The 13,577-nt window shown below is 42.3% G+C and overlaps 2 protein-coding genes across 4 annotated transcripts in view; one reads left to right on the plus strand and one right to left on the minus strand.

The window, feature by feature from the left end:
* ZNF518A (zinc finger protein 518A) overlaps positions 1-7,887 on the plus strand; it is a 50,204-nt gene extending 42,317 nt beyond the window's left edge. The window contains exons 6-7 of the transcript XR_014248801.1: positions 4,904-5,053; positions 6,435-7,887. The gene's annotated coding sequence lies outside the window, so the exon portion shown is untranslated. The remainder of the gene's footprint in view (positions 1-4,903; positions 5,054-6,434) is intronic.
* Positions 1-13,577, minus strand: part of BLNK (B cell linker) — an 83,842-nt gene that overhangs the window by 8,006 nt on the left and 62,259 nt on the right. For all 3 annotated transcript variants that reach the window (XM_082406545.1, XM_082406546.1, XM_082406547.1), the window contains 7 exons: positions 10,572-10,644; positions 8,804-8,831; positions 7,962-8,004; positions 5,641-5,728; positions 5,045-5,076; positions 1,567-1,643; positions 655-738 (listed from right to left, as the gene is read on the minus strand). In XM_082406545.1, coding sequence (XP_082262671.1) covers positions 655-738; positions 1,567-1,643; positions 5,045-5,076; positions 5,641-5,728; positions 7,962-8,004; positions 8,804-8,831; positions 10,572-10,644 — 425 coding nt within the window. The remainder of the gene's footprint in view (positions 1-654; positions 739-1,566; positions 1,644-5,044; positions 5,077-5,640; positions 5,729-7,961; positions 8,005-8,803; positions 8,832-10,571; positions 10,645-13,577) is intronic.

The following is a 13,577-nucleotide window of genomic DNA, read 5'->3' on the forward strand; positions in this document are numbered from 1 at the left end:
GCCTGTGCTCTGCAACAAGAGAAGCCACCGCAATGAGAAGCCCATGCACCACACGAAGAGTAGCCCCTGCTAGCCACAACTAGAGAAAGCCCGCACACAGCAAACGAAGACCCAATGCAGCCAAAAATAAACCAGTATATTCTGACAAGGCAAGGTGCAAGTGGGCGGAGAAAAGAGAAAGAAAAAGAAAAGTGGCACTTTAATCTTGGATTGTCCTGACTGTTCTAGTGTTCCTATATGACTGGGCTTGGACTCTCCAAAAATTTACTTCCCAGTACTTTTTGCCATCTTGATCCCAATCTTTTATCCCAAGCATTGATCCAAAATAGTCTGTTACATCTCACTGCTGGATGGATCTCACGTAGCACCAAGCCTTACAGAGATCCCCTCCAGAGCTTTCTTCTCTTCCGCTATTTGGAGAGCAGCGGAGCCTATGCATGCACATATAGATGAAAGGACAAGCAGCAATAAGATGGAGGAACAAAAAAAGAGGGAGGTGCTTCAAAGAGAGGAGGGGATGGCAGTTCCTCTTAAGTAAAGAAAAAAGATTCCTGCACCCATAATTGTTGCAATTACTTAATTAGCATATTATCGGGATGACAACTGTGCCGATATAGGCTGAGGGCACAACATGAGATTTTAAAATGGTCAGACCTTGTTTGATCTGTATAATGCCTCTTCGGCCGACTTTCGATCGCAAGCACCAGCGTACCATGGTTTACAGTGAACGTCAGCTTCCTGTGAGTGAGAGGGCATTATTAAGCAAGAGATGGCCCTTCAATGACACTGAACCTTCTGTGCACTAGAAACAAAGTCCCATTTTGCATTACCAGAAAGGCCTAACTACATTTGGGCCAGTAATCTGAAAATGAGTTTTATGCTTCTTTTGATCAACCACAAGGATTATATAATTGACTTTTCCCCAATTTGGCTGTAGGGGGTAGACTTAGTATTTGAATTTAAGACCTAATCCTGCTAGATTCCTGAACCATTTAATCCTTTCTCCTAAATAAGTTGTCATCTCCCTTTCTATTATGATCTTATTGTTGCTTTGTGGAGCATTTTATAATTTCCGAAGTGTTTTTACAAATATCTTATTTGATTCTTGTAACAACTTTGAAGGCAAGACAAATACATGCTATCATCCCTATTTTACATTTGAGAAAGCTTAGAGACTTGCCCAAGGGCACACCGACTCCTTTCTCTGTCTTTTTTTAAACTATGCTATTTTATGTGTTTTAATATCATATGCCTCCACAGATCTATTCTGAAAAAATTACATAGTTTAAATAGAATCTATGTGAGAGGAAGAACAATAAAAACAACACACTTCTTTGCTAGTTTTGAAGAAACACCAATTGTTATTTATGGCATCCAGAATACAAATTAGAATAAATGGAGCAAAGTCTTAACAGTTGGGAAAAAACTGTATTCTGTACCCATCAGCAAATGACAACTCACAGGCTCACTTAAAATAGAATCTGTTCCCAAGCTTCACTCCAAAGTCTCTCTTATAAGAAGTCATGCCCTTTCCTGCAGTTTACTGATAACGAGTTCATTTCATACCTGTTCTGACAAATTGGAATTAGATGAAAAGCTGGGTAATGGGCCATCCACAGTTGGGCTTCCCCCTTCTGGAAATCCTGAAAGGGATTTGAAAAATCAATGGATCCCATTATATCTTGAGCAGTTACTCTGCCTATACCTCAGCACTGTGCTGGGAGCTGCAAGGAACACACATACTGAAAAATCACACACACCAAAAAATCCTTAAGAGTTGTGCTTCTCGAAGTGAGGTCTGAGGACCCTGGGAATCCCCAAGATTCTTTCAGGGTGTCTGCGAGGTTTTTTCCAAATACATATCTCTGTGAAGCCCAATTTTCCTCATATACTTCGACCAGTAAAACATACTGTAACAGATTGAATGTAGACGCAGATATGAGAATTCAGCTGCCTCTGTTATTCCAGGCATTAAAGAGATTTTAAAAATGTAAAACAATGCCACTCTTCCCCCTAAATTTTTTTTGTTTGGAAAATATATTTTTTTCATAAAAATATGTTGTTAACATGTAATGAGTTTAATATTTTAAAAATGGATTCATAAATGTTTTAAATGTCTTCTAACTAATACACTAAGTATCATTAGAAAGAAACACATAAACCATAGTTCTTTGGGTCTGCAATGATTTTAAGAGTGTTATAATGGTCCTGAGGTCAAAATGATTGAGAATTTCTGCCCTAAGGCATAAACTCCCTCAAGGAGTTTACCATCTAAATGTGGAGACATGGAGACACATGAAATGGAGAAAATACTTAGCTGTATTCATTCATTCATTCATCCACTCACTCATTCATTCTTTATTGTGTACCTGCCATGGATCAAAGCTTTAGGAATATACAGCAGTCAACAAAACAGCAAAATGCCCCTCCCTCTTGGAGCTTAAATTTTAATGGAGTGAGATAGACAATAAAGACATAAGTAAATATATACAATATTACAAAGTCATAAGTGCTATGAAGAAAAATAGGCAGGGAAGTGGGTGGGGGATAGCTTCGGATAAGTAGTATGTTTAAATAGGCTGGTCAGGGAGAGCCTCAGTGAGGTGACACTTGGGTAAGATCTGTAGGTGGAGAGGGAGGAGGCATGTGGATATCTGAGGAAAAATTGTTGCAGGTGTAGGGAACAGTGAATGCAAGGGCCTGGCATGTTTGAGGAATAGAGAGGGGGCCACTGTGCCTGGACTGCAGTGAGAAAAGGGGTGAAGAATAAGGGATGAAGTCATACAGGAGGTGGTGAAGGGACCAGGTTTGTGGGACCCAGTGGACACTTAGCATGACTTGAGCTTTAACAAGCATGGTGTGGGAAGCTTTTGTAGGGTTTTGAACAGAATAGTGTGATTTGCCTGTCTTTTAACAAGGTCACTCTGACTCCAGGGCTGGAAATAGATAGAAGGGGGCAAGAGCAGAGAAAGGAGGCCAGTTGAGTCTTGCAAGCCCAGGCAGGAGGTGATGGTGGCTTGGAACAGATGGCGTCAGCAGAATTAGTGAGAGTGACTGGATTGCAAATGTATTTTGAAGGAACAGCTGGAAGGTGTGTGAAGAAAGCAAGTGAGGGGACTTCCCCGGTGGCGCAATGGTTAAGAATCTGCCTGCCAATGCAGGGGACACGGGTTCAAGCCCTGGTCCGGGAAGATCCCACATGCCGCAGAGCAACTAAGCCCGTGAGCCACAACTACTGAGCCCGCTTGCCACAACTACTGAAGCCTGCGCGCCTAGAGCCTATGCTCTGCAACAAGAGAAGCCACCGCACTGAGAAGCCCCTGCACCGCAATGAAGAGTAGCCCCCGCTCGCCGCAACTAGAGAAAGCCCACGCACAGCAACGAAGACCCAATGCAGCCAAAAATAAATAAATACATTTATAAAAAAAAAAAGAAAGAAAGCAAGTGAGGAGTCATGGGTGACTCTAAGGTTTTTGACCAGAGCAACTAGAGTTGTCCTTTCTTAGGAGGGGAAGTCTGCAAGAGAAACAGGCTTAGATGAACCAAGTGCTTCAGATAAAAGTGCCCTGGACGTTCAAAGGTGACAGCCACCATTGTTAACAGGAGGGAGCAATGAGGGCTTGGCAGGCCCAACAGGGCTGAGTATGAAGGAAGGCTGTGTTCTGACAGGTGGGGACAGTATTCCCGGGTGGGTGCAGCAAAGAGGGTGGGTGGTCACGCTCTCCTAAAGTACATAGTACAAGGAGGTGGGTGGTTTCCGCAGTTTGGGCAGTTGGGGGAGTTCAAGGCTGACATTTTCTGATCCCTGAATATGTGCCAGCCCTGTCCTGTTTCCCACATCTTAGCTCATTTTGCCTTCACGTCCGCCCTTTATGGGAGGAGCTATCAGACCCCATTTTACAGGTGAGGTCTTCCCTGACCACAGCAGCCCTCACTGTCTCCATTCCTCTCTGTGCCCACCCCCTGCCACCATGCTTTATTTTTCTTTATATCAGTTTAACATTTGCCTGATATTATGGCTTATCTAGTTGTTTATTTCTCCTCTAGCAGAAAAGAAGCTCCATAAAGGAAGGGACTCTGTTTTATTCACTGCTGTATCCTCTGTGTCTAAAATAGTGCCTGGCACATAGCAGACAGTCAATAAGTATTTGTCAATGGAAAGAATGACTTGGGTTGAAAAACAATAAAGGGTATAATAAAGCTTTACGTAGTAAAAAAAAACAAAATTTCTATAGCTATACCATTTCACTTTGTGTTCAGAATTTTAGAAAAGTTTATTTTAAGTTTCTTTTATTTAAGATGAATCAAAAATCCAATTAAAGCCTAAGAAACAGATTTATGTTTATATAAACACACATACTTTTTGTATATAATAATTATTCTCTTTATTTAAATTTATTGAATTGATTATTTTGGAATATTTTCCAAATTATCCATGTACAGTAGGGTTTTATTTTGTGTTTTCATTTTTTTCCTGCATTGAGTAGAAAGTAAATCAAGGTTTGGGCAGTTGTGTTCTGTGAGTCTGACTTCATATATTTTTAGGGTATTGTATTATTAGCCTAGGGAAAATTATCCAGATATTTGCCAGATCTTCTTTTCAGGGCACCCTCTGTAGATATATTTTACGAACATTAAAATGTATTTTAGATTCAATTTAAATAGCTATCATTTATTGAAGACCTTCTATGTACCAAGCACAATATGTTGTTTTACTTAATCATCTTATTTTGAAAATAGTTGTATTGTTGTTGTGAAAAAAAATTAAATAAATAAAAGATGACCAGTATGACCAGTAAAATATTCAATCAAAACTAAAAAAGAAAAAAGTAAAAATGATCTCAAATCTATTTACTTTTCAGAACAGCTCCATGAAATAAATATTCTTGGCCCCGTTTTACAGATGAGGAAACAAGCTAGAGAGGATACTAAGATACTCCAGCTGGAAGAGGCAGTGTTGCACTGGACCCCCAGGTGGCTCAGACGTGAAGAGCCAGCCTTAGCCGATACCTGATATTGTTCTTCGTGCCTTCATTGTACTTACTTGGCAGAGGTATGGGTTTTTGATGAATTGGTCTGAAAGGAAGAATTTCAGATTAATTAAAGGGCAAAGCACAAGATGAATAAGTTTGACTTTTTGCTTGCACTGAAGATACTCAGAACAGGTGCATCACAAAGGATCAACAGGAATGGCCAATAAAACATATCTAAAGATAGGAGAGGCACCAAAACCTTCAAGATAAGTAAAATTGTTCCCTTTAATTTTATAAAAAGAGGAGACTTGACTAGTGTTATTTTTTAGTTAAGTCCAATAATTAACCCAAATATTAGTTCAGTCTCTGTAATTCTAAGCGGTTTTTTTTAAAGTTGTTACCTACTTAACACCTTTTAAAATTTAATTGCAAAGCAATGAAATATTAAATCTTTACCAATCACAACAAGCCAGTGTTTCTGTGCAGTATAACAATGCAGGTGTTAAGGAAACTTTAATTTTTTTGGCCGCACCGCGCGGCATGTGGGATCTTAGTTCCCCAACCAGGGATTGAACCCGTGGCCCCTGTAATGGAAGCGTGGGGTCCTAACCACTGGACTGCCAGGGAAGTTCCAAGGAAACTTATTTTTAAAGGAAAGAATTCTTACTTCTGGGCAGGAGGAGGAAAAACTTGTGACTGCATATTTTCTTGTCTGTGACTAGACCCTCGGTGGCGTTCAGCAGGTATAGGTTTTTCTGCATTAAGAAAATTATCATAGTAGGATTAGGGTGAAATGTCTGTCCCCATGCCCAAACCCAGAAACATCAACTGAGAGGAACCAGATTTGGTCACATGTCTTCCCATGAGCATGTCTTTCACCAGGATGTCATCCCTTTGTGCACCTGTCAGTGTGGTGGTGTGCCTGAGCTATTAAGACCAGGACTCCTACTCAGCAGTGTTACAAGCACACCCTACCACCTCTGCATTCACCTCTTGGCAATGTACAAATACATGGGGACTGAACCTGTGGAATCTGGACCTTTAGGTGTGTGATTACAAGTAAAAGCCAGAAGATGGGCAAGCTTTAGCCACCCCTGATTTCTATGTGGCCTCCACATAGGTGTTACAAGACCCTGGTGTGTCTTCATTAGTCATAAGATGTGGTATAAGTAATTTCTTACTGATAAGAGGTAAAATATCAGCGTTTGCGAATGATCTACTTTTTTGAAAAATTAATTGAGCAAATTCAAGGTTATCCCTATAATAATGTTAAATCTCACTTGCATTTCACTATCTTTTCCTGAGTGAGAGAGGAAGGGGTGGAGTTATAATTAGTTCACAGGGAAATGTGCATAACCTGAAATCTAAGAAGTTTATGTTGAAGAACATTTATTGCTGAACCACTAATAAAAGTGATTATAAATTATTGTAATGCTTTATTCTCCCTCGAATTTTGTCTAGGGTGTGTTAAAATCTGGGTATGTCCAAAGGTCTGTCTCCTGCATGGAAGAAAGTTTGAGAACTACTGATCTCCCATTACAGGAACCCAAAATAAAAGCAGTAAGAACTCAAAGATTCAAATAAATGATGATAGACTTCAGGGTTTCTTGAGGTGCAGAGAAATTCAGAAGTTTGAATCTCTGAAGATTGTGTTTCAAGTTTGTGGCAAGTTACTTCGAGCTGCCACGTGAGATGTTTTGTTCTTGACTTTACAACATGGTAATTTCAGGAGAAACAGTGAACACTTTGCTTCCCCACAGCCTGATGAGCTTTGACCACCCCTGCTTTTGCCCCCGTCCTCCAGGAGACTTCCTTCCTAGGTCAGAAGAGGCCACTCACCCGCTTTGGGTTTGGATGGCCATTGCCTCTACTCTTGAAATGAGAGACCACGCTCCTGCACTGGAGCCCTTTGGGAATGAGGACACCCGAGCCGCATGGGACATGCCAAGAGCCTGTTCTCTGATGGTTTTCAGAAGCTTCTGAAGCCATGAAATTTGCACAGGGTTGTACTTACTTCCTACAGAGGCTCACCCTAACACTCCATTATCACTCCAAGCTCCCTGCTCAACAGGCATGGAAGACTGTAAGGAATGGAAGGACAGCAAGGCAAAAGCATCAGGAAAGGCAGAAGAAAGCAAGACACAGGAAGGGAGCGGTACCTCAGGAACAGCCTGGGAGAAAGATGTGGGAAATGATGTAAAAAACTCAACAGAGCAGTCAAAGCAGACAGGGAGTTGTAATGCACATTCAGAAAATGTCTACCGTCCATTGTGAGACCAGGTGTGCCCACATTAACTCAGGAAATGGTGAGCTTTTAACATTGGGTACCTTCAAGATTGGAATTAGACGGGTGCAGGATTTTAATTTCTATATAGTGTTTTAAGTGTTGAGATGATGGATGATTCTTCCTCTTTCTGTTTTTTTTTTTCCCCAGTATTTTTCAAATACAAATATTTTTTTTTAAATGGGAAAGTACTAATAAAAAGTATACATAAGGGTTTTAGGTTATGATAAAACAAAGGAAGGGAAGCATTTGAAGATGTACTAAGATAGATGTTTGAACTCAGGAAACATTATTTTGAAAACTTAGCACAAGAACTTGTTTGAACAAACAGGTTTTTAAAAATTCATTACCTTAACTTAGCCATTAATTCTAAGATACGTGACTGGCTCTAAATAAGTCTTCACACCTATGTAACGCTGTGGCACTGTTTCTGGCAAGTCGTATCTGTCTACAAACAGGCAGGTTTTGGGCATGTAGATTGTGGCCTGCCCCAAAGGTGCAGCCTGGCAAGCTCAGGTCCTGATCAGCTTTGCTACTCACTACTCATGGCAAAGTCAAGACTGTTCTGTTTAGAAGATTGAGTTTTATGTTTACAGTTGCCTTATGAATAATTAAAGAAATTTAGAAATACATTTGTACACAAATCCTTAATCAAAATAACTTTCAGAGGACATGCGCATCTGTCAAAGTAATACAGGCCTTACCTTCACAAACACTTGAGGCATTCTGTTGAGAGACAACTGGAGTCTATTTAAAAAAAAAAGAAAGGCAAGGATCTTCAATACAATGGTATGTGGAAATAAAAGTCAAGGCAATATTATTAAAATAAATACCGGGGGAGAACATTTCTTTGATGCATAGCTTTTCTTTCAGTCACAAGACCAACAAGTAGAAACACACAGTCCCCCGGCCCACTTTTGCATTAAGTGACAATGGACTTGAAGTGTGTCAGGGAAGGAGCAGTGTCATCCTGGTGTCCCCACTCTGTCAACAGGGTTGGTGGATACCATGACCCCCAGCAGCTGCTGGGCAGTAGCGCTTATGCAGTGGAAATCTGGCATCTGGCTTTGGTCTCAGGGCCCCACCGTCTTGGTGTTTGTAAGGGACTGTAAACGTCAGGCTACAGTGTAGATACCAGGTCAAGGTGGGCTTCCTCGAATAATGGGCTGGCCCAGGTTCCCCACGTTCTGCACAGAAGTTGAGTGTACTCAGGCCTTTGTGCCTGATATGCAGTTGTCAGTCATTAGTTCCCAGGCCAGCGGGTGGGAAGCAGACACAGGGGAAGACAAAGGTCTTGGGATGCAGGGAGCCTGACCACTGATGGGCCGTTCACATTCAGTGAAGACACGGGGTTCAGGGAGGATGTGACCCTCCCATGCAGCATCTTCCCTACCCAAGTGAGGACTCCAAGTTTCTCTTGGACTGTCCGGGCAGCAACATGATTGCTATGTTCACCTTAGCGGGAAGCATCGTCAACTTTAAATAAGTGGGCAAGAATAAACATTGCGGGAAACATGAAGCACATTTAAAAGCAGAATTAACTCACCGTCTTCAGTGGCGTAGCTGTTTTTTTCCTGGGGGATAGAAAGAGATTGGCTTTGTTAAAACACAACAAAGATAAAGAGGAGCTGATGCCTTATCATTTTACTCTCAAATTTAAACTAGAATAGTGAAAGTGATACAAGTGTGTAGGAAGACTATCCTTGAAGGGAAGAGAGGGATGAAAGCAGGATTTAGCCATGATCCTTCTAGCCTCAGATAGGGTCTGCTGACAGATGGCAAAGGGGTTACTGGGGATAAACAGGAGCACCAGTTGCCAGGGAATCAGGATAACTGAGCTCTTGTTCCAGTTCTGCCACTGATGACTCTGTGACCTCAGGCCTGTTTCTCTCAGCTGTGAGGGCCAGTCTGAGCTTTAGTTTCTTCATCTGTAAAATGAGGACCAGAGTCAGCGTTTTCAAAGTGTGTGTGTAGAGCCGTCCCTTCCCCCAACAGCACCCCAGGGCTACTGTCTGGGGAAGGAGGGTGGAGACATGAGGGTGGCCAAGCAGGTACATTTGTAGCCAGCACCTCCCCATGCCAATGTCCCCCCTGCTTCAGGTGACTCTTCTCTGCTAGACGTCTGCCTAGAATTTCATTCCAAACAGATAAACCCAAGACCAACACAACACAAGTTTGAAACCCACTCTGATCTCTGGTCCTGAAGGTGCTGGCCTGGCCTAACGTACAGGTTTGTCTTAGTTCAGTAGAGATTGGACTCTAATATTGCTAAGGCTTTATAATTCTCTTCTGTGTTTATTTTGAATACTGGCTTTCTCTCTATCTCTCACTTTGTTTTGGCTGAGAGCTGGAAGGTTGGGGGAAGAATACTAACAATTCCCAAATGCCTCTAAGACGCCTGGCACTGGGTTACGCTCTTCACATATTTTTTAAACCTCACACTGTCCTTTTTAAATGGGTGTTTTTATTACATTTTAGAGATTAGGAGACTAAGTAACTTGCCTGAAGTGATAAACCTAAGCCAAGAGAGAAGTGTGCAGAGTTTTGTTTAATAAACCCCTGAAATGGAGAATTTCTTTGCTTTACTCAGAGGCAGAATTAAGGCTATAACCATGCAGGCTTGCTTTGGACAGATTTAAATGTGCTTTTAAAATAACCTATTGAGCCAATATGAAATTATGGGGTCACTGTTTGTAATATTAACACGTTACATGCACCCAACATCTTACAAAGCTCTTCTAAGTTCAATGAGAAAGAATGACTCTCTCATCTCCCTTTTGAAAGGAACCTTGGCAGTGTTGCTTTGATGGAACACCAAGTGCATGCTGCTCTGTGTACACATTTGTTTGCGGATCACTAAATACTCGGAAGAGAAACCGAGGAGTAGAAAGTAGGGATGAAACCTGCTAGTGGGTCTTAAAATTATTCAGGTGCTGGAGCTTGTGTCTTGTGGAACACAAGTCAATGAGCTCAAGATTTAGCTAGAAGTTTATGGGAGGAAAGACTACTAGTTTTTGATGTCAGCAGGGACACCCTTAGTCCAACTTGAAGCATGCATGGGTGTGGAGAAGACCAGGGCAATAGGGTTTCATTTCCACACCCTTTAGGAACACACCTATTGTAATGTTAGGTGCACCTGCATATGAGCTTGGGCAGGTATGCTCTTCTGAATGGAAACAGCAGAAAAACACCCCCCTTTGGCCCCCAGATTCTCAGGCAGGACTCCTTTGTGGATTCCAGGCAGCTCTGCTCACAGCAGCGATGGAGACCATACACTGAATTCACAGAGTTGCTTCTCTGCAACAGGAACTTACCCAGCCCTGGGCAGTGGGGATGGCGCAGCAGGTGAAGAGGTTGATTTAGAGTCCCAGGCCCCGCTCTTTCGACCTGTGCAGACATATACACAGGTCAGTCTCTAGCCCTGAACTGAGGGCTGATGGTCACAGTGAGCTGGCCTTGCTGGCAGGCTCAGAAATACATGCACATGTTTTCTTACTTTCAGCTAAGCATATATAAGTAGTTACATTGAAGTTTTGGGGGAAAACCTATAGGCAAAGGTGATGAAACATTTTATAAATGCCAATTTATAAGCTCAGAACTAGGATGTTAATTAGGAACTCCATCTAAACATTGCTAAATGACCTTCTCATTTCCCCCATGGGACAAGTTCAGAGCCCCTGATTCTGTGGGCTCAATAAGAGCTCACAAGGGTTCCTATGGAAGGGAGCTAAGAGCTCACACTTGCATCTATATGCACTGCACAAATGTGCACAACAGCAGTACCTAGAGACAGAGGGGAGCTGGCTTAGCTCTGGCCTCTCCTCATCCAGGCCTGCTCCCTATCCCACCACTCCTGATCACACCTATAGACACTGCTCATTCCTAACCACACTTACACAGTACACACACCTAACCTCACATTTGGAGAACACTCCTGCATTCATTCATCTCTGAGTTCTTAGGGCCTTTGCTCACTGCAGAAATAGACAAATGGAGAGAAGCAGCAAGCTATTACCCAAATCTCCTCTTCTGAAGTCACAGAAGGGACCCAGAGGGCCTTGTCCACCACGCCCATTTCCCCTCCCTCTACCTGAAGATAGAAGCCAGAGCATCGTTATGAGGGAAGAAGGTGAGAGACAGGCAGAGATTCACTGCTGGGATAGGGAGCAGGCCTGGATGGGGAGAGGCCAGAGCTAAGCCAGCTCCCCTCAGCGCGTCCCAGCTGCCTCCTCTCAGGCTGATACCGCCTGCCTGGACATTACTGCTCAGTGAGATAAAGGCTCTCTACTGAATTAAATTGAACTGAATAAATGTTTTAATTAAGAACTTACTACATTTATAAGTCCACAATTCCTAATGGACTTAAAGGGGATACTCTGTACATATAGGTTGGACTTGCCCACAGTATGTGTTGTTTGAGTTTGCAAGATAAATCACACGTAAGTAAACACTGAGGTAATAATCTATTACCAAGAATTACTGAGAACCTGGTATGTGTAAAGCCCTTGGAGCCACTGTGTTAGGGGCTGTGGAAGAGCTGAAGAAGTAGACGTAGGCTTCTGCCCTCTCAGAATTTATAACAAGAGAAGACACATGCACCCCCATGCCACCTCATCTGACAGGACCACCTATTCCAAACACAAAAAAAGGGAAAAAGTCCTCGAAAAGTATTAAACGCAGAGATCATAAAGTTCATTCTCATGTACTTGACTAGAGAGAGGCCTTCAGGCTCTCACTCAGAGCCCATTTACTCTTTCTACACATAGTCCTTACATAGGGCTGATTTCCATAAGCACTCACCAGTGGCATCTGTTGAAGGAACGGCCCCTCCCATGTAACCCTTACTTAGATGTAAGCTGACCCAGATGGGATTTTTAAAAACATTTTGAGAAAGAGACTACATATGGAATTTTTAACATTTCCTCCGACAATAAACTGAAATGTCATCTGAATATGTAGTAGTATGAGTCTAACTGTGTTTTATTAGCAAGGGTATCAAGTTGATATTGTTCTTCAAATTCTCAATACTTAAGAATGACATTGTGAAAATACACTTGGCTACTCATAGATAGATGTTGATAGAAAGTTTCGGGGAAGAGAAAAAAAACCCTCGTCTGAAAAATAAGGAAGCAGAAAGAAGGTCTAAGTCAGAATTTCCTCCCAGGGGTCCCCTCTCTTTTCACCAAGGGCTCGCTTGGCCTGGGCATGTTATTGTTGTCATATCTACTGCCTGGCTTCTTTACTAAGCTTCCCTTTCCTTCATATCTGCAAACAGTCGGCCAACGTCTTCCTTTCCCCTTCCCTCTTCGTAAATAACTTCTGCAATCAGAGGAGAGGGAGGCGCATGCTCGCTGTCCTCTGTGGTGGTGGAGTCCAGTACAAGCTCTGGTTTTGCATCAGGAAGACAGGGTTCCAGTTATTTCTCTGCCACCAAACTGGCTGTGTGACCTCTTACGAGCCACTATGCCTCAGTTTCCCCCCTCTGTGAGATGGGGATGCCACTAGCTACTTTATCTAACACAGAGTTACTGTGGTTAGGTAATAAGGTAACTTCGAACATGTAAAGAATTAGCCAAATATAAAGTAATATTGCTGGAAAGGGACTGAAAGTTTTGAGGGTCAAAGATGTTATGCTAAGTGAAAGGAGTGAGATGGAAAAGACTGCATATTATATGACTCCATCTATATGAATGTTTGGAAAAGGCAACTCTGTAACAACAGAAAGCAGATCAGGGTTACCCAGGGCTGAGGATGGGAACAGAACTGACCACAAATGAGCATAATGGCTCTTTTGGAGTTGGGGTAGGCACAGAAAGTTTCTAAAACTGGATTTTAGTGCTGGTTACAAAACTCTATACATGTAATGATTTACAAAAAACATTGAATTGTACATGTAAAATGAGTGAGTTTTATGATACATAAGTTATAGCTCATAAAGGATCTCAGTAAATATGATTATTGCTATTTTCATTTTCTCATCTTGTTGTCAACCACGGCAGTATCTCTAGGTGCTGGGCACTGTGCCAGGTACTTCACATGTGCCACTTCTAAGCCTCACATAACATCAAGGGGAGCAAACAGAGGCTCAGAGCAGTTAACGGGCAGGGCCAGGGTTGGAAACCAAGGCCATTCAAGTTGAAAGCCTAGGGAGGCAATGTCCTCTCTAGCCAATATCTCATAATGTTACTCTGGGGCATGATTGGGCATGTCAGATTCACTTGCTGCTTCTCCCTTATGTGGGGAAAGATTAGTGAAACAGAGGGCTGCTTTTGTGAATGCCCATGGGAGGATGGAGAGTTACTCCTTGTAGGCCAGTGACC

Source organism: Balaenoptera borealis (assembly GCF_965194805.1).
Source record: "Balaenoptera borealis genome assembly, chromosome: 10".
NCBI classification, from domain to species: domain Eukaryota; kingdom Metazoa; phylum Chordata; class Mammalia; order Artiodactyla; family Balaenopteridae; genus Balaenoptera; species Balaenoptera borealis.